This window comes from Salvelinus alpinus, chromosome 12 (assembly GCF_045679555.1).
Source record: "Salvelinus alpinus chromosome 12, SLU_Salpinus.1, whole genome shotgun sequence".
In the NCBI taxonomy this organism is placed as follows: Eukaryota; Metazoa; Chordata; class Actinopteri; order Salmoniformes; family Salmonidae; genus Salvelinus; species Salvelinus alpinus.
Genome location: NC_092097.1, coordinates 14901838 through 14923101, shown reverse-complemented (window position 1 = coordinate 14923101; position 21264 = coordinate 14901838). Strand labels below are relative to the sequence as shown.

At 40.6% G+C, this 21264-nt stretch overlaps 3 protein-coding genes across 5 annotated transcripts in view; all 3 read left to right on the top strand.

Annotated features, from left to right (window-relative positions):
- The first annotated feature begins 407 nt into the window (after positions 1-407).
- On the top strand, positions 408-11546 carry LOC139536541 (SRSF protein kinase 3-like). Its single transcript, XM_071337138.1, has 15 exons — positions 408-860; positions 4076-4436; positions 4546-4654; positions 4775-4862; positions 5050-5137; positions 5264-5370; positions 5514-5679; positions 5936-5961; positions 6108-6164; positions 6771-7143; positions 7874-7971; positions 9763-9870; positions 9951-10020; positions 10147-10239; positions 10434-11546. The coding sequence occupies exons 2-15, from the start codon at positions 4187-4189 to the stop codon at positions 10616-10618; spliced, it is 1818 nt and encodes a 605-aa protein (XP_071193239.1). The 5' UTR covers positions 408-860; positions 4076-4186; the 3' UTR covers positions 10619-11546.
- A 196-nt stretch (positions 11547-11742) lies between these two features.
- LOC139536543 (catechol O-methyltransferase B-like) lies at positions 11743-20360 on the top strand. 3 transcript variants are annotated; one of them, XM_071337142.1, is made up of 6 exons: positions 11743-11876; positions 13810-13981; positions 16637-16754; positions 18807-19000; positions 19150-19281; positions 19625-20360. In XM_071337142.1, the coding sequence occupies exons 2-6, from the start codon at positions 13811-13813 to the stop codon at positions 19805-19807; spliced, it is 798 nt and encodes a 265-aa protein (XP_071193243.1). In that variant the 5' UTR covers positions 11743-11876; position 13810; the 3' UTR covers positions 19808-20360. The 3 variants fall into 3 exon arrangements, with proteins under 3 accessions (XP_071193243.1, XP_071193242.1, XP_071193244.1); XM_071337141.1 differs by lacking the exon at positions 11743-11876 and adding an exon at positions 11884-12344; XM_071337143.1 differs by lacking the exon at positions 11743-11876 and adding an exon at positions 14141-14166 and having other exon boundaries at positions 13844-13981.
- A 302-nt stretch (positions 20361-20662) lies between these two features.
- The window catches only part of LOC139536539 (metabotropic glutamate receptor 6-like), a 37564-nt gene continuing 36962 nt past the window's right edge, over positions 20663-21264 (top strand). Inside the window, exon 1 of the mRNA XM_071337135.1 lies at positions 20663-21199. The gene's annotated coding sequence lies outside the window, so the exon portion shown is untranslated. The remainder of the gene's footprint in view (positions 21200-21264) is intronic.

Here is a 21264-nt window from a genome sequence, read left to right as displayed (position 1 = left end):
AGCATAGCACTGCGATGCAGTGCTCTAGACCACTGCGCCACCCGGGAGGCCTGGAGGGAGTTTGTGAGTGGGGAAAGAGCGCGTGAGTGAGTTAAAATGTTAAACCTAACCTTAACCCTAACTTTTAACACACTGCTAACCTTATGCCTAACCCTGACCTTAAATTAAGACCAAAAAGCATGAATCTTTATAATATAGCTAATTTTGACTGTGTGGCTGTGTTATCTAGTGCAGGGGTTTTGCCCAGGGAAAACAAATCTTGCCCAGGGAACCCCTCCCAGGCAAACCAGCGACCCTATCATATGTTTTCTCATCAGGTGAATGATAATGGGAAGGAGAAGTAATCCACATTTTAAAATGAATAGATTTGGTAGACAGTTTTTCATTATTTTAACCACCCCACATTATAATTGAAATCAGAGGTGTACACTCTAACATAGCCTATTAGCTAGAAAGGTAACTCCAAACACATTTTCACTAAGAGCAGCTGTTTAGCTGGTTAAACAAAGGTCAGCCATGTGTTGGCAAAAATGTATGTCCAAGGTTAAGAAAGCTTACCAGCAGGCAGCGGCACATGCACTTGTTTGTAATTCCAAATGAATGTATTCTGTTGTTTCTAGCGATATTCATAAAAACACTGAAACCCCCTACAGCGGAGACCCAGTTGAATACCACTGATTCTAGTGGAAAGTGGAAACCAGTGTCCTGCCAGCCACCAGCACAGCTCAGCGCATGTCATTTTCAAAACATGTGCTGTGCTTATGGGCAGGCAGGCACGCACGCTGAGTAAACATTGACGAGGAAAGAACGGTCCCTCAGCTGCCAGAGAAATCGGAGGACACCGTTTTTCACTATTATATGTAAGTATTTGGGTAAATATTAAAAAAAATATTTCACTATTTCACTGTAATAATGTTTAGAACCAATTGTTATTTAATATGTCACCTTGTAATAACTGCATGAACTTGAAGTTGTTCGCTGATATCAGCTTCAAAGCAATGACAAACTGCAACAAATAAACAACTTTTGTCGAGAACAGACTCAGGCAATCTAACGACTATTATTAGCACGCTAATTTCCGTTTTGCCTTAGTTACTTTTATAAATCAGTTACACAAATGTAAATCATCTGTTACATTTAAAAAAATATATATATATTTAGAGGACAGGTTTGCTGTACTTGGCAGTGCTGAAGTCTTACCAAACAACTCAAACTGGAGGTTGTGTTTGACACCTTCATGACTTGACTGAGAGAATTACTTGACAGACGGCCCTATCTAGCTATAGTTGTGACATGTTTACAAGAAGGACTCTGCTAGAGAGCATGCACCCAGTCAATAGTTAAAGGCCAGCTTTGAAGAGCTATTTAAGTTGACAAGCCATTCATCGAAACCCAGCTAAAAATAAACTGTCTCTTGCACATTCACTGGACCCTGAAAATGTAATTGCAGACAGTATCTAGAATGATAATATTTACTAAATGTAGAATTTGAATAGGCTTTACTCTTTTGTAGATGCAGGTAAGTGCCAAAATAAAGGAAATACTTCAGTAAATGAGGAATACGAAGTACTGTAACGGTCTTTCTCCTCCTCTTCGCTTGAAGAGGAGGAGTAGGGATTGGACCAAAGTGCAGCGTGGTTATAGGACATAATGAATTTATTAAAGTAAAAGACGAAAACACGAAATACACTTGTGAATATTACAAAACAACAAAACGACGTAGACAGACCTGAACTGGAAAACTTACATAAACACGCAGAACAGGAATAGACTACACAAACCGAAACAGTCCCGTGTAGCGCGACAAACACAGACACGGAAGACAATCACCCACAAACAAACAGTGAGAACATCCTACCTTAATATGGTTCTCAATCAGAGGAAATGTCAAACACCTGCCTCTAATTGAGAACCATATCAGGCAACCCATTTAAACCAACATAGAAACACATAACATAGAATGCCCACCCCAACTCACGCCCTGACCAACTAAACACATACAAAAATAAGAGAAAACAGGTCAGGAACGTGACAAGTACAGTGCCTTCAGAAAGTATTCATACCCCTTGACTTACTCCACATTGTGTTACATACAGCCTGAATTCAAAATGAATAAAATAAAAATCTCACCCATCTATACACAATACCTCGTAATTACAAAGTGAAAACATGTTTTTAGACTTTTTTTGCAGATTTATTGAAAATCAAAAGGAAATATCTAATTTACATAGTTATTCACACCTAGGGCTGTTGTGGTGACCATATTACTGCCACACCTTGTGCCACCAGTCATGAAGGCAGTCAAATTCCACGTGACCTTTCAGTCACTGTTATTAGGCTTCTCCAAGCTCTGATGCTGCTGATCATTAGTAGCCAAACAAACTTGCTTACTGCCTTTCTAAATCAAAGGTAATTTCACACATATATTATTTAATATATGTCAAGACAAGATTTTTGTGTGACTGTTTCGAATCAGAGTCGGACACCTCATGTAGCCTAACCCATAGGCCTATATGTTTTGACAAGGTTTGTATCACTACTAAAGTGGCCAAATAACTTCTTAAAATGAAGCACATTAATCCTCTTTACAAGGGGTGTAGAGCCTAACGGGCATACATACTGTATGCATCGCTTGAGTTTCAAGTTTGGGAATGATCATTTTCACCATAAAAATGCACCTTTATAATTAAGGCATTACATGCATAATCGCATTCATGGTAACTTTTGATAATGGTCTTTCCCCGCTAATGGAACATTTGCGCGTATAACCTACTGCTGTGTGCGCATTACTGCACTTATAATGGGAAGAAATAGCCGAATAGTTTATCAAAATTTTTAGCTAAATGTTCTGATCTGTTGCGTCAGCCTCATTGCGTAAAAAAGTTTTTTTTGATGCTAGTGGTTATATTAATTTGGGATCTATCACGTCTTACAACTGTCCCAGAATATGTTTGGAATATGTATTTATCCCACAGAGTAGAATTTGTACTATGGGGGATAGTAGATTGACATAGGCTAGTGCTTTTGCAGTTCGTTAAGCCTATTCATCCTGTTGGCTATATCTTCAATATGCACCTCGAAATTGGATAAGGACGCGTAAAGTTGCGTCCCCGGTGCTTCTGATTTTAGGGTGCATTATCGCCACACAAAGGGGAGGCCGCAGGGAAATTCGAGGCATAATCAAGTGCTTCTCAAATTGTAATTTAGAGACTGACGAAGAGTGTACAGACTGCGCAAAAAACAAAGCAGAGCTCATGCCTTTCAAGCAACTTTTTTCAAATCATCATTAGAGTCGCATCATTCAGCCTTACAATGTATTAAAAATCCAAACATATATCCCAGCGTTTGTAGAACAACTAAAGTTACATTAATAACTATAAATAAGCATATAGGAGTACATATTTCTTTGTTAACCGCTCAACAGAATATTTGCATGTGTGCACTCCCTCAAATCGTTTGGAGAAAATATCCTGTCTATTTTATTCAGCTTTGTTCAATTGTATTCTTCATATTATAAAATAATATTAAATAATGCCACAGAATTCTAAGCAAGTCTGTTAAATGAACTAGTGTAGCCCACAGCCATTTGGCATAGCCAGATCAGGAACTAATTAAGGACAACTCAGAGTATGCTATTCATTCTTCTGAAATAGATGACATTTTCTTCATACCATGTTTCTTTAGACCTGTCTAAAATAAATAATGGATTCATTGCGAAGGTGTAGGCTATATTACATGGATTTATTAGACTTTTTAAAATGTAGATGTTCCAAAGGTCTGCATCAGTTGCTTGTAGGCTTAGGGTAATGTATGAAAATGTCCATTTGCCCATTGTTTTGACTACCATGGCTAGAAGAGATCTCACGACTTTAAAAGAGGGGTTTGTGGTAGCCCAACACCCTATTAAAACACTTTATGTTGGTGTTTCCTTTATTTTGGCAGTTACCTGTACATTGGCCATGTTGTGTTGCCTGATTTAACCTCATATATCCTATGTATGAATGCTTAGGATGTCAATTTATAATAGTGTGAAAGTGTTTAATGAACAGTTTGTCTGTTTTTCTTTTTGCCGTAGGCCTTCTGCGTGTACCATCTTCATCTCCATTATCTTCAATCCTACACTTGCATGACCTGTGCTGTCTAGGCTAGAAGGCGTCGGCTCCCTGTTCTATTGTGTCCTTTGACAATGTCCAATGTGCCTTCATCTAGATATGCTGCTGCAATATCAGCCCTTTCCCTCAGTTTACCTGCTGTTAACTCCAACCCACCGCTTACCCCCAAATCATCCCTTACCCTCAAATCCCTGACCCCTAAACCACTAGTTGACCCTACCCCCAAACCACCCCTTACCATCAAACTATCATCATATCCCCCTTCACCTGAGATTTTTGGGTCAGATGATGAGGAACAGGAGAATCCATCTGAATACTGTATAGGTACTTCACCAGTGTGCCAAATATCACCAAACAACAATACAATAATGTGTGGTAGGAGTTTTTATACAGTTTATTGTTGATCGGAAAGAGGTTTCAATGTTCATTGTAGGTGGATACTACCCGGTGGAAATTGGAGCAATATTCATTGACCGTTATCAGGTGGTGAAGAAGTTGGGATGGGGCCACTTCTCCACTGTGTGGCTAGGCTGGGACATTGAGTAAGTATAATAGTTACAGTATACTGATAACATTGTTTTTGTTATTGATTGACCTTCGGTTTCATATTGTGATTATGACAGTTAAAGCAGGTGATTCACATTTTTTATTTGTATGAGCAGGAAGAGGCGTTTTGTGGCTCTGAAGGTGGTAAAGAGTGCTCCAACCTTCACAGAGACTGGTTTGGATGAGATCAAGCTTCTGAAATGTGTTAGTATTGTATACCCATGTTCAACCTTTTATTCTCTGCTACATAGGCTTAATCAGTCTACCTTGCTTGTTCATCAACCAGAGCCAAGCTTATTAGGAAATATTGCCTTTTATTTGTAGCACAATGGTGATAATGAAAAGTCACATGTTTACTCCCCAGTTATGTCCCGTTATCAATTGCATTTAGGTAAGGGACAGTGACCCATCTGACCCTAAACGAGACACTGTTGTGCAACTTATCGATGACTTCAAGGTCTCTGGAGTCAATGGGGAGCGTATCCTTTTAAAAGTCATCCATGTGTTATCATTTTACCCATGATCTATTTCTCATACAGTATGTGTCGTATGTTAACTTGCACATTTGAGTGAAATGGTTTCTCCTTAATTCAGCTATGTGTCAGATGTATGCATGGTTCTTGAAGTGCTGGGTCACCAACTGCTGAAGTGGATCATCAAATCCAACTACACTGGCCTTCCCCTGCCCTGCGTTAAGAGCATCCTCAGACAGGTGGTGTCTTTCCCCTGTGATCTCCAAATCCTGTCTCTACCGTTTTATCATCCAGACCAGCTTTTGTGAAAGGATGATCTCCTTTGTGTGTTCCCTGGTGTCATGTAGCCACACTATATCACCACTGTTGTCTCATATCACAGGTTCTCCAGGGCTTAGATTACTTGCACACTAAATGCAAGATTATCCACACAGACATTAAGCCAGAGAACATCCTTTTGAGAGTGGATGATGTTTACGTCCAGGAGCTGGCAGCCGACACCAACCTACAGGAGCTGCCAGTTTCTCCTGCTCCCACAAGCTGTTCAGGTTAGGATTGCTCTTTATTCCAAGTTGGCGTACATGTGTCATTAAGTACAATTCCCTCTGTCTTTTTTAAACTTATTTTATTTTTAGATGGAGGGAAATGGAAAAGATTTGTTACGGAGAGATAGAGATGCAATAACAATGCTGAATATTAGGCGTCGAAGTATAATATTACCTAATGCTATTATTTTTGTTCTCTATGATTTGATTTCATGCTCTCTTGTGCCTTGCTGATCTCTTCATCTACTACTGATGCCAGAAAATACCAGTCTAAGAGAGAAGCAGGTATGGCAATCAACTCTTTGTCTTGTCTCAAATCATGAACCAACCATATTGCTACAAAGGGGGAAACATAGTTTCTGGTAATCTTTTGATGACCTCATCTGTCACCTATGTCTCTCTGACCCCTCCTATCATAATTTGGGTATTAGATTGTGTCAAACCTGTTGGGGAAGTTGACTGTGGCTTTCCAGACTCTTGGGGTTTGGGTAAGATGGCCTTGGCATTGTGAGTGTGTGCTGATTCACTGCATCTTGGCCCTAGGAAGGTTCTTCTGGAGGAAAGCATTGATCTGTGAATCTGGCTGTTGTCAATAGTTACAGTATTGTTTCAGGTTTTCTACTCATTCAACCATTAAAACAGCAGTTGTGTGTGTGTGTGTGTGTGTGTGTGTGTGTGTGTGTGTGTGTGTGTGTGTGTGTGTGTGTGTGTGTGTGTGTGTGTGTGTGTGTGTGTGTGTGTGTGTGTGTGTGTGTGTGTGTGTGTGTGTGTGTGTTATAACAAGTGTGTATTAATCATTAACTTGCACATGAACAGCATTTCTGAATGAAGATGCACAGTTTACTAATTGCTATTTATATTCATTCTGTATGTATAACTATACCTTTGCGTTTGTAGTGAAATTGTTCACCTTGATCAATTCATTGAAAATTAGCATGCACTGCATGAAAAAGGGATTTGTGGTACTAATATTTAAAGAAATGTACCTTATTTGCAGAGATTGGTTTAAAATATTTTTAACACTGTTGCATGCTGCAAAATGAGAGACGTCTCAATTTAAGTTTCCCAACAAAGTCCTGTGCCTGTGCTCATAGACCGGAAAGGTTTCCAGGATCCCGAGGGCCAGGTTGTCGAGAAAGGAGAACAAACATCAACAGCCGCAGCAGGGCGAGGACACTTTAGTTGACCGTCAGAAGAGGGCAAAACCTCATGTGTCATTCTCCAATATCACCACTCCCTGTAGCACTCCCAATTCCACCTCTCCCCCTAAGCCTTCAGGTCCTGTGCGTACTACTTGGAGACGGAACCTGCTGCATGAAGAAGCAATGGGCTCTGACAGCAAGGAGTCAGTCTCGTCACCAATAGAAGATGCACCATCATTGACTACAATGTCTCACTGCTCTAGACAATCTACAGTGTTGCATCATTCTACCCAGAGAGACAACCAGCCCTTATCATCATCACATGGTCAGTCTTGATCTGGAGCCGGCTGTATAGAGTATATTGTCACAGCATATTTCCGTGTAGTATATGTCAGAATACCTGTCCAGTGTTTCAATTGAACTTTCATGATTTGCATTATAGTATTTCATGCATATGCGGATGATTAAGTTTAATTATACTAAGTGTACAAAACATTAGGAACACCTTCCTAATATTGAGTTGCAACGACTTTTGCCCTCATAACAGCCTTAATTCTTTGGGGCATGGACTCTACAAGGTTTTCAAGCATTTCACAGGGATGCTGGCCCATGTTGACTCCAATGCTTCCCACAGTTGTGTCAAGTTGGCTGGCTGTCCTTTGGGTGGTGGACCATTCTTGATACACACAGGGAAACTTGAGCACGTTTTTGCCCATTCACCAACTGAATGGCACACAAACACAATCCATGTCTCAATGGTCTCAAGGATTATAAATCTTTCTTTAACCTCTCTCCTCCCCTTCATCTACACTGATTGAAGTAGATTTCACAGGTGACATTAATAAGGGATCATAGCTTTCACATGGATTCACCTGGTCAGTCTATCTATGTCATGGAAAGAGCAGGTGTTCCTAATGTTTTGTATGCTCAGTGTATATGAATGATATTTATGTTGTAATACATCATACATAGCATCCATTTTACACCAGAGCACTCACGGCGCATCCATCATCCACAATATCTATCTGCGCCATCTGTCTTGTATTTTGTTTCAGGGTTCAGTGAAACAGATATGTTGGTGAATCTTCTGAAGCCACAGAATGCTGATGAAATCAGCATCAAGATTGCAGATCTGGGCAACGCCTGCTGGGTGGTGAGATACTATCTGACAGACATTATGTATATGAATGAATACAGTACCAGTCGAAAGTTTGGACACACCTACTCATTCCAGGGTTTTTCTTAATTTTTTAAAACTGTTTTCTACATTGTAGAATAATAGTGAAGACATCAAAACTATGAAATAACACATATGGAATCATGTATTAACCAAAAAAGTGTTAAATAATTCAAAATCAAAATATATTTTATATTTGAGATTCTTCAAAGTAGCCACCCTTTACCTTGATGACAGCTCTGCACACTCTTGGCATTATCTCAACCAGCTTCACCTGGAATCCTTTTCCAACAGTCTTGAAGGAGTTCCCACATATGCTGAGAACTTGTTGGCTGCTTTTCCTTCACTCTGCGGTCCAACTCATCCCAAACCATCTCAATTGGGTTGAGGTCGGGTGATTGTGGAGGCCAGGTCTTCTGATGCAGCATCACTCTCCTTATTGGTCAAATAGCCCTTACACAGCCTGGAGGTGTGTTGGGTCATTGTCCTGTTGAAAAACAAATGATAGTCCCACGAAGCGCAAACCCGATGGCATGGCGTATTGCTGCAGAATGCTGAGGTAGCCATGCTAGTTAAGTATGCCTTGAATTCAAAATAAATCACAGACAGTGTCACCAGCAAAGCACCCCCACACCATCACAATAAATCACTGACAGTGTCACCAGCAAAGCAACCCCACACCATAACACCTCCTCCATGCTTCACGGTGGGAACCACACATGCAGAGATCATCCGTTCACCTACTCTGTGTCTCACAAAGACTGGAATCAAAAATCTCCAATTTGGACTCATCAGACCAAAGGACAGATTTCCACTGGTCTAATGTCCGTTGCTCATTTGTCTTGGCCCAAGCAAGTCTCTTATTGTTATTGGTGTGCTTTAGTAGTGGTTTCTTTGCAGCAATTTGACCACGAAGGCCTGATTCACGCAGTCTCCTCTGAGAACAGTTGATGTTGAGATGTCTGTTACTTGAACTCTGTGAAGCATTTATTTGGGCTGCAATTTCTGAGGCTGGTAACTCTAAATCTAATGAACTTATCCTCTGCAGCAGAGGTAACTTTGGGTCTTCCTTTCTTGTGGAGGTCTTCATGAGAGCCAGTTTCATCATAGTGGTTGGTTTTTGCAACTGCACTTGAAGAAACTTTCAAAGTTCTTGACATTTTCCAAATTGACTGACCTTCATGCCTTAAAGTAATGATGGACCGTCATTTCTCTTTGCTTATTTGAGCTGTTCTTGCCATAAAATGGACTTGGTCTTTCACCAAATAGGGCTATCTTCTATATACCAACCCTACCTTGTCACAACACCACTGATTGGCTCAAACGCATTAAGAAGGAAAGAAATTCCACAAATAAACTTTTAACTTTTAAGGCACACCTGTTAATTGAAATGCATTCCAGGTGACTACCTTATGAAGCTGGTTGACAGAATGCCAAGAGTGTGCAAAGCTGTCATCAAGGCAAAGGGTGGCTGCTTTGAATATTCTCAAATATAAAATATATTTGTTTAACACTTTTTTGGTTACTACATGATTCCATATGTGTTATTTCATAGTTTTGATGTCTTCACTATTATTCTACAATGTAGAAAATAGTGAAAATAAAGAAAAACCCTAGAATGAGGTTTGTCCAAACTTTGGACTGGTACTGTATAGGTATTAAATATGGTACCTTAGATGACAAAATACATTAATATAACATTCAACAGGCTAATATCAAGTAATTGCTCATAGTATTGAGGGCTAATTCTTCATGTCTGGTCTCCAGTACAAACACTTCACAGAGGACATCCAGACCTGTCAGTACCGCTCTGTGGAGGTCCTGATTGGGGCTGACTATGGCACTCCTGCAGACATCTGGAGCACAGCCTGCATGGTGAGAACCCAGGAGCACCACATCCACCCTTATGACTGTCTATAATATCTATTACTAAGAACTCTAACATTTCCATACAGGCATTTGAGCTGGCCACTGGGGAATATCTGTTTGAACCCCATTCAGGGGACAACTTCTCTCGAGAGGAAGGTAAGCCTTGTTCTTTCTCCTCTGTCCTGTGTTTTTCCTGGTGATTGGTCTTGCTCATAAAAAAAAAGAAAGAAAATAAATGCTATAATATTTATTTCACCAGCATAGTCCAATGTCTCCTTTCAGATCACATTGCTCACATAATTGAGTTGCTGGGACCCCTTCCATCCCAGTTTGCCCTCTCAGGGAGAAACTCCAGGCGATATTTCAATCACAAAGGTATATCTATTCACAATGACTTGTGAAATGTTGTATACACAAATAGTTTCTTGTAGCATATGATTCATATTTATGTGAAAGAGCACCCTTATTTTAATTTCACCCACACAATGACTATCAAATTCCTTTTACATATCCTGTTCAGTCAATACTTAGTGTAATTATGTAAGACTCTTTCCCTTGTTTGCTAACAGGGCATCTGCGGCGCATCTCAAGGCTGAAGCCGTGGAGTTTGTGTGAGATCCTGCTGGATAAATACGAGTGGCCACGGGAGCAGGCAGTCCAGTTCAGTGCCTTCCTCCTCACCATGCTGGAGCCCCTCCCAGAGAAGAGAGCCACCGCTGCCCAGTGTCTAAAACATCCCTGGATCTCCTCATAGACATCATACCTAGTGTTATCTAGTGGTGGCTCTATCTACCATGTTACCTAGTGTCTGAACCCCTCTGGTATCCTCATGGACACAGAGTCGCCACCACTGCCCAGTGTCTGAACCACCCTGGATTACATCATAGACAGCCGTCTCACCGAGGCCACAGAGGTTACACAGGTGAAGTCCCTTAATATGATGATGATTTCAAGGGCAAATCCACCAATTTTAAACCTCATGTCATTATCTCTAGCACAATACCAGTGTCTACATATGTGAAATATGTGTATTTCTACTTTTTGTAGAACAAAATATACATTTAAAAAGTTAAACCCGATGACATCATCAAAAGTTTAAACATTTTTTTTTAAATGTGATTTTCTAACACTGTGAGATACACGGCGACGTGGGGAGCAAGACCTTCCCTCTGACTAGAAACTTGTTGCAGGTTTAGAAAATCAGTTTCTCTTACTTTTAATCCTACCCTGTGATGTCACAGAGAAGTCTTTTTTAGGACCTTATCTGTTTAACCACAGATCATAGAAACGTGCTGTTTTCACATACCGTATGTAGACACTGGTTTGGTGCTGGTGATAATTATGAGGTTGAAAAGTGGCAGAATTGCCATTTAAGTGGAGGGGGGGGGGGGGTTTGTGGGTCACGTATGAAATGATATTCTGCATGTGCTATTTTTCTGTTTGCTCTGGGAGAGCAATCAATTATCACTATATTTTGTCGGGTGATTTGAAGCGTTTGATGTGGAGAAAATAACTTTTGATATGGAGAGATGACATGATGATGAAACAAATCCAGTTTATGTAAAACTGTCACTGTTTAATTTTACAGCTCTCTTTAGATATTCATTTGATATTCCACATTATTTCTGATGTGATGGCCTGTGTTCAGATTATTCAAATTTGAGCACATCAATGACCAAAATCATAAAGAAGGCAAGACTTACTGGAATACTGCCTTTTCAAAAGGACACTGGGAAAATTACTTTTGTTTTTGTCTTTCTTTGAATAAATGTTATTTGTTTATACAAGGCTTTCATTATCTACCGCGTTTCTTAAAATAATGAATAGAAATCGGATTAGAATTAGACGTTGTGTTAATTTAGCCAATTCATGCATGAATTCATAATACTCTGATTCACCTGACTCCTGTTATGAGACCTCGTGGAATGACAGAGAAGGAGTGGCTTCAAAGGGGATTTGGATACTGATGAGTAGGGTTCAAAACTACAGCCCGGTCACCCAGTCCATGCAAGGTAAGCCATACCTCCCCTCCTTTCATTGCTTCCTTCTGTGTTGTCCCTTATGATCTAACTTATGTGTGAGTAGGCTGTGAGTGTGTTGATGACTGAAAGTGGGCTTTCTCTAGTGAGACCTCCACATCCCACTGGGCACACACTGGTTGATTCAACGTTGTTTCCACATGTCAATGAAATGATGTCGAACCAACGTGGACCAGATGTTAAATTGACGTCCGTGCCCAGTTGGATTCCCTCTCTGTTCACACTAAGGGTTAGCTATAATTCAGCAGCGGAAAGAGAGGGGGAGGGTTGGCAAGTAGGGAGGGGTTAGTCTCGTGAAAATGTGCGCTGGTGTGTGAGACGAACTGTGCTGGAAGGTGTGAAACAGTTTTATGGCGAGAGAGGTGGCATCAAGAAGGAGAAGTGTAAGTGAAGAAAAGGAAGAATATCTCCATCCTGATTGGAGACTGACAAGCTTCAGATGTAAGTATAGCCATGTTATTTTGCCATTGACATGTCTTTAATCTATCTTTGCATGCTGAAATAGTATAGTAAATAGCGGCTACTTTTTGCATGCTTACATTGTTGGTTTCAACTGTGGTTTCATAATAACAGTGCAGTAAATTGTCTTCTCCCTTTAAAAAGCTTAAGATTTTGCAGAGCATTCTGAAGTTTGACTGACTGAATTGTGTAGATTTCAATGGAACTGTTTAGATTCCATAATTACATCAGTGGGGATTGGGTTAAATACGTGTGGCATGTTTTTTCTATCATCTGATTCACATGCCCCTCTTCTCCTCATGATGTCTTGGAACGATCTTCAGAGTTGTTTTATTGAGCTCTCTCTCTGTACACTGCAGTTTATAATTATTTAGTATAAGCGGATGCTAATATTTTGTCTTTATACATTTTATTTTGTCTTTATACATCTCAAGCACCTTGAGGGTGTAATGCCCACTGGAATATGCTACAGTTAATCCGCTTCATCAAACAATTGACTGTATATTTGCCATCAAATTAAGGCACTCTCTCAAAGCGCCTGACTACATTTCCAGAAGCTTTTATGTATGTAGCTACAGTACACGTGTAAGAAAGCCTAAGTAAAGATGGTCTCAGCCCAAGTGCCATGGGTTCTGTCTCACAGCTTGACCTGTTCTGCCCGTTGCTATGCAACACAAAGCCCATCTCGAGGCATTACCTCCGCTCAGCCTCTCCTGGGCTTATAGACATGAGTTGCATTCTCTATGAAAGGTTCAAGAGTCCACCCCCCCACCCCCCGCCTCCATGCATGCAAATAATTTGTTTTGTAGTGGATTTAGGCTTAGTTCTTATCCCCTTTTTGCACTTTTCTCAACTCAACCACCATGTTTCAGAGGTGTTTTTGATTTTCAATATGAGCGCTAGGTTGTTGACTGTCTTTCCTTCATGAATAGACACTTGTTGTATTTGTTGTTACTTTGTCATAGTCCAGTGTGATTTAGTTAGTATTATTTTGAAACACATGGACACATGAATGTATTTGTTGATAATATTAGTATAAAGTGCCAATCATGTAATACATTTCCCCTTGATGAGAGATGGTGAGAGTGATGGAGAGTAATGAGTGGATATGACAACAGTGGTTGAATGATAATGAGAGGAGGATATGTTTGAGTGTCATCTGCTGCATAGTAAATACCCATTTCATTAGCCTAGTACAAAAGGAGGAATGAAAGGAGAGATACAAGATCAGATGGACGTGGGCATTGATTTCCATAAGTATTCATTTCATTATGATCACACAGATTTCTTGTTGTTTATAAGAGGACATACTGTATTGCAAAATCTTTTAAAATGGGTACAGTGTGTCTATGGTTATTTATTTGTTTATCCGTCTTCATAACTAAATTAGAAATAGTTTATATTACAGTGAATTCATTTTTATGACAGCCATCTTTGTGTGTCCTAGGATGTTGCTGAGCCTTCTTTCTGGTTTGATCATGGGAGCGGCTGTCCTCTTTGTTCTTTACCGCTGGGTGATCCCCACGGCTGTGCAGTATCATGGAGGACTGGCACTACTGTGGCATGATGTCATCGTGGAGCGTGCACTGGACACCTTGACCCGGACTTCACGTCCTCAAGTGAGCTCTCCAAACAGATGTATAGTTCAGTCTTTGGTGTTCACCATTGTTACTATAGTATTGTGATTCTTCCAGAGACCTGTCATGAAAGGTATTACGACAGCGTTTCCCTTTGAGAGTTTTCAGAGTGAAATGACAGTGTGTGTGTCATCCCTTTAGTGCAAACAACGCAATTATCACAACATGTAAGTTGTAATATGTTGTTTGGGGGGGGGGGGGGGGGGGCTTGGCTTCCACAGTGATTTTACCCATGCACTGCTACTGATTTTTGCATGAGTTAATATTAAATCTATATGAGAGGTTATAGACCTACAGTACCAGTCAAAAGTTTGCACACTCTTAGCATTCTCTCAACCAGCTTCATGAGGTAGTCACCTGTAATGAATTTCAATTAACAGGTGTGCCTTGATAAAAGTTTATTTGTGGAATTTCTTTCCTACATGCATTTGAACCAATCAGTGGTGCTGTGACAAGGTAGGGGTAGTATACAGAAGATAGACATATTTGGTAATAGACCAAGTCCGTATTATGGCAAGAACAGCTCAAATAAGCAAAGAGAAACGACAGTCCATCATTATTTTAAGACATGAATGTCAGTCAATCCAGAAAATTTCAAGAACTTCGAACATTTCTTCAAGTGTAGTCGCAAAAACCATCAAGTGCTATGAGGAAACTGGCTCTCATGAAGACCGCTACAGGAAAGGAAGACCCAGAGTTACCTCTGCTGCAGAGGATAAGTTGATTAGAGTTAACTGCACCTCAGATTGCTGTCCAAATAAATGCTTTACAGAGTTCAAGTAACAGACACATCTCAACATCAACTGTTCAGAGGAGACTGCGTGAATCAGGCCTTCATGGTTGAATTGCTGCAAAGAAACCACTACTATAGGACACCAATAAGAAGAATAGACTTGCTTGGGCCAAGAAAAATGAGCAATGGACATAAGACCAGTGGAAATCTGTCCTTTGGTCTGATGAGTCCAAATTGGAGATTTTTGGTTCCAGTCTTTGTGAGACACAGAGTAGGTGAACGGATGATCTCCGCATGTGTGGTTCCCACCGTGAAGCATGGAGGAGGAAGTGTGATGGTGTGGGGGTGCTTTGCTGGTGACACTGTCGTGATTTATTTCGAATTCAAGGAACACTTAACCAGCATGCCAAGAGTGTGCAAAGCTGTCTTCAAGGCAAAGGGTGGCTACTTTGAAGAAACTAATATCTAAAATATATTTTAATTTGTTTAACACTTTTTTGGTTACTAACACATGATTCCATGTGTTATTTCATAGTTTCGATGTCTTCACTATTATTCTACTGTCACGCCCTGGCCTTAGTATTATTTGTTTTCTTTATTATTTTAGTTAGGTCAGGGTGTGACATGGGGTATGTGTGTGTTTTGGGTGATTATATGGTATAGGGGGTGTTGGTTGTAGTGTATGGGTTTGTGTTGAGTGTATGTGTCTAGGTATGTCTATGGTTGAGTGTAGGTGTTTAGGAAAGTCTATGGTTGCCTGATTTGGTTCTCAATCAGAGACAGCTGGTTATTGTTGTCTCTGATTGGGAGCCATATTTAAGGTAGCCATAGGCTTTAGGTGTTTGTGGGTAATTGTCTATGTTGAACGTTTGTTGCTTTTTGTGTGCACTAACGTTTATAGCTTCACGGTCATTTGTTGTTTTGTTTTGTTAGTTTGTAAAGTGTTTTGCTTCGTTTTTCCTTCTTCAAATAAAAAGATGTCTTATTTTTCACATGCTGCGTTTTGGTCCGTCTCTCCTCCACACGATCGTGACATCTACAAGGTAGAAAATAGTAAAAATAAAGAAAAACCCTTGAATGAGCAGGTGTGTCCAAACTTTTGACTGGTACTATATATGTGTATATATATATATATATATATATATGGTCAAGTCCCGCAAAGAAGGACATAGGCAAATTACAGTTGGCCCAGAACAGAGCAGCACAGCTGGCCCTTAAATGTACACGGAGGGCTGATATCAAGAACATGCATGTCAATCTCTCCTGGCTCAAAGTAGACGAGAGATTAACTGCATCACTACTTGTCTTTGTCAAAACTATTGACGTGTTGAAAGCACCCAACTGTCTGTTCAAACATCTAACAAACAGCTCAGACACCCATACATGCCCCATAAGACATGCCACCTGGGGTCTCTTCACAGTCCCTAAGTCCAGAACAGAGGCTGCGAAACGTACTGTACTATAGAGCCATAATTACATGTCACACTCTTCCACATCAGGTTACTGAAGCTGGCAGTAAATTCAGATTTAAAAAAATGATAAAACATAGCGGACTGTGAAGAGACACGCGCACACACCCATTGCCACTGATGCACGCACACACACCCACACATTGTATTTGTGATATTGTATTGTTGTAATGTTGTACATGTTATATTGTACGTTTGTTATGGTGGACCAGTGTAAATGTGTATAGTGCACAATGTATTGTGTGATGTGTTGTTTTATTTATGATGTAGAGTAGACTATCGTTTTGTTGTGATGTGTCGTTTTATTCTTGTTTGGACGCCAGGAAGAGAGGCAGCAGCTAATTTGGATCCTAATAAAATAGTAAATACTAAATGTAATGTAGGCATCATCATAGGTACAATACCATCCGTAATTTTCCCCTCTGAAATATCTAGCGTATTCTGAAGGCAGTGCAGAGGAAAGCCACTGTAGGAGACCCCCAGAGTGTGATCACAGCCATCGACCACTTCTGCAGACATAGAGAATGGGCCATGAATGTGGGGGATGAGAAAGGTACTCTACATGTGCTTTGAATGGGTTATTAATAATCATAATAAATGCCATTTAGCAGACACTTTTATCCAAAGCGACTTAGTCATGTGTGCATACATTTTATAATCGGGTGGCCTCAGATAACCAGCTAAATGAGAATAAAAGTATTTAATTGATCTTTATCCTATCATTAGTCTGCCTGGTATTTAAAACCTAAATAATAAATATACAGTGGGGAGAACAAGTATTTGATACACTGCCGATTTTGCAGGTTTTCCTACTTACAAAGCATGTAGAGGTCTGTAATTTTTATCATAGGTACACTTCAACTGTGAGAGACGGAATCTAAAACAAAAATCCAGAAAATCACATTGTATGATTTTTAAGTAATTAATGTGCATTTTATTGCATGACATAAGCATTTGATCACCTACCAACCAGTAAGAATTCCGGCTCTCACAGACCTGTTAGTTTTTCTTTAAGAAGCCCTCCTGTTCTCCACTCATTACCTGTATTAACTGCACCTGTTTGAACTCGTTACCTGTATAAAAGACACCTGTCCACACACTCAATCAAACAGACTCCAACCTCTCCACAATGGCCAAGACCAGAGAGCTGTGTAAGGACATCAGGGATAAAATTGTAGACCTGCACGAGGCTGGGATGGGCTACAGGACAATAGGCAAGCAGCTTGGTGAGAAGGCAACAACTGTTGGCGCAATTATTAGAAAATGGAAGAAGTTCAAGATGACGGTCAATCACCCTCGGTCTGGGGCTCCATGCAAGATCTCACCTCGTGGGGCATCAATGACCATGAGGAAGGTGAGGGATCAGCCCAGAACTACACGGCAGGACCTGGTCAATGACCTGAAGAGAGCTGGGACCACAGTCTCAAAGAAAACCATTAGTAACACACTACGCCGTCATGGATTAAAATCCTGCAGCGCAGGCAAGGTCCCCCTGCTCAAGCCAGCGCATGTCCAGGCCTGTCTGAAGTTTGCCAATGACCATCTGGATGATCCAGAGGAGGAATGGGAGAAGGTCATGTGGTCTGATGAGACAAAAATAGAGCTTTTTGGTCTAAACTCCACTCGCCATGTTTGGAGGAAGAAGAAGGATGAGTACAACCCCAAGAACACCATCCCAACCGTGAAGCATGGAGGTGGAAACATCATTCTTTGGGGATGCTTTTCTGCAAAGGGGACAGGACGACTGCACCGTATTGAGGGGAGGATGGATGGGGCCATGTATCGCGAGATCTTGGCCAACAACCTCCTTCCCTCAGTAAGAGCATTGAAGATGGGTCGTGGCTGAGTCTTCCAGCATGACAACGACCCGAAACACACAGCCAGGGCAACTAAGGAGTGGCTCCGTAAGAAGCATCTCAAGGTCCTGGAGTGGCCTAGCCAGTCTCCAGACCTGAACCCAATAGAAAATCTTTGGAGGGAGCTGAAAGTCCGTATTGCCCAGCGACAGCCCCGAAACCTGAAGGATCTGGAGAAGGTCTGTATGGAGGAGTGGGCCAAAATCCCTGCTGCAGTGTGTGCAAACCTGGTCAAGAACTACAGGAAACGTATGATCTCTTTAATTGCAAGCAAAGGTTTCTGTACCAAATATTAAGTTCTGCTTTTCTGATGTATCAAATACTTATGTCATGCAATAAAATGCAAATGAATTACTTAAAAATCATACAATGTGATTTTCTGGATTTTTGTTTTAGATTCCGTCTCTCACAGTTGAAGTGTACCTATGATAAAAATTACAGACCTCTACATGCTTTGTAAGTAGGAAAACCTGCAAAATCGGCAGTGTATCAAATACTTGTTCTCCCCACTGTATATATATACACATAAACACAGTATATAGTAAATATTTTGTATGTTTATTGGATAGATAGAGGTGAAAGGTAGAGGAGAGTGCTGAAAGAGCAGTCGGATTGAATTAACCCATGTTGCAGCCGTATATACAGGATGTGTTCTTAGACCTCTAGACCACCCCAGGCCACATGTCTGCCTGGTCTTGACTGTGTCCACATCTTTGTGTGTGTGTCTATATATTGTGTGTTCATTACAGGCTCCATTCTGGACTCGGTGGTCATTGAAGTGAGTCCAGTCACTGTCTTGGAGTTAGGCACTTACTGTGGCTACTCAACAGTACGCATAGCCCGCCTATTACCCCCTGGAGCCTGTGTCATTACCTTGGAGTTCAACCCAGATTATGCTGCCATTGCTCGTCAAGTCATCAAATGGTCAGGACTGGAAGATAAGGTAAAAGGCGATTAGCATAGATTAATATAATTACATCTGATGATGAACGTGATGTACATTCATGTAAATATGGGTGGGTAGTAGATGTTAAAAGATACGGGTCAGTTGTAACTCAGGAGCTTAGATGAGATCTCATTACTGTTGTCCAGGTGCAGCTAGTGGAGGGAGCCTCAGGAGACTGGATCCCTTGGATGAAGGAGCATTTCGGGGTCCAGGCGTTTGACTTAGTTTTCCTGGACCACTGGAAAGAGCGCTACCTTCCTGACACAAAACTGCTGGAGGTAAGTAAGAGAACTAGTCTGATCATCCTGTGATTATAGTGAAGCATTGATAGTCCTACACTCTTACACCGATATGAATAATCAAAACACAAAACACACGTCATTCTCTCTTTTCTCCCTCTTTCTCCCATTCTTCCAACTCTATCTCTTCCCATCTCCCTCTCTTTCTCCCATTCTTCCAACTCTATCTCTTCCCATCTCCCTCTCTTTCTCCCATTCTTCCAACTCTATCTCTTCCCATCTCCCTCTCTTTCTCCCATTCTTCCAACTCTATCTCTTCCCATCTCCCTCTCTTTCTCCCATTCCCCCAACTATATCTCTTCCTATATCCCTCTCTCTCTAGGAGTGTGGTCTCATACAGAAAGGCACAGTGCTGCTGGCAGACAATGTAATCTGTCCAGGAACCCCTGACTATCTGGAGTACGTCCGCAACAGCCCTCACTACAACAGCCAGTACTACAGATCCCACCTGGAGTACACCAAAGCAGAGGACGGCTTGGAGAAGTCTGTGTTCTTAGGGTACTAGCCAAACATTGAACCTCTTGTTTTAAAACACTGTAACTCTCTTTGTAATGTATTATTTGTTTGTTTCTATTCTAAGCGCTGCCTTATATCTGAGTTATGACATACTGTAACTTACTGTGCTAAGCATTTCTTTCCCTGTATAATTTATCTAGAGTAAACCAATATGTCTTTGAAAAGTATTTCTGTGTGTTTTGACTTTGTCACAATGCTATCTAGCTATGCAAATTGTTAAAATGTCAGGTCTTAACAGTTACATTTAGTGCTGTCAGTTTTACCGCCGCCGGATTACGGTAGTGTGATGTCAAACATGGATCTAATACACTAGGTGGCAGTAGTGTGCCTTTTTAGAGATTCCAATCAAACAACTGAAAAGCAGCTTGCAAAGTGGCCCCATCATATCTTCATAGCATGAATAGTCTTCTTTCCGGTGTAGGCAGACAGAAAACGGACTAAAATCTTACACCATATCTAGCAACTGTAAATAATGATTTATGTTTTGTTATGAATCTGTATCAGGTCTACATTTAGTTATTAAAGATTCTGTGAGAAAGGTCTGTTGCACCAAAATCTTTGATTTGATCAAATCCAATGGGTATCAAACAGATCACTAAAATATCACCTTAAGCCGGGTATTAACAGTACTGATTAATGTGACTGATCCTGGAGATGCTATAGAATATGATTTTGTATATACTGTAGAGAAACAGATGCATCTTTATAATTTGCATGTGATTGTGAATCACTATTGTTTTAGTTGAACATGTTTCAGTTGTTAGAACATGATATTCTACAGGTGTGTATGAGAATGTATTCTCATATCACTGCCTTTCTAATCTCCCCGGCAAAGTGACGGAGTTCCATCATAAAAGGGGGAGGGTACTACATATAGTACAGCTGCATACAAATATAAAGGCTAGTCCACCTAGGGCTTTCTTCACAGCCGGCCGCATGATAATCTCAATCTGTGCCCATTAGTGCACTGAGAGAGAAGAGGGTTCTACACAGAGAGCGAGGCAGTGACATAAACAGAGTGCAAGTGGGAGAGAACTTTAAAGGGATTTGGCAGTGATTTGTAGAATCTCAGTGGCATAATATTGTGCTTTTTCTACTTTTCCGTGATTCAGACGATGCTATACACTAAAGCCTCAAAAGCCAAAATGTTCTATGCTTTTTTGCTAACTAAAACAAATGTTATGTTATTGAAGGATTTGAGTCCATTCCAGTTATTTTTAGAAAATACATATAATATCTGAGATGTTAATGGATTTACTTTTTGCTAAAACAATGAAGAATCTGGCACTGAACATCATCACATATTGAATATGGGAACAGACCTGTTTGGGAGTGTTGGAGTGATGGATGAAATCAAGACTGGTCCAAATGGAATGTTCAGGTAAGCAGTCAATTCTTATATTTATTACACCCATAAACCTCTTTTCAGATTTTAAGTACCTAGGT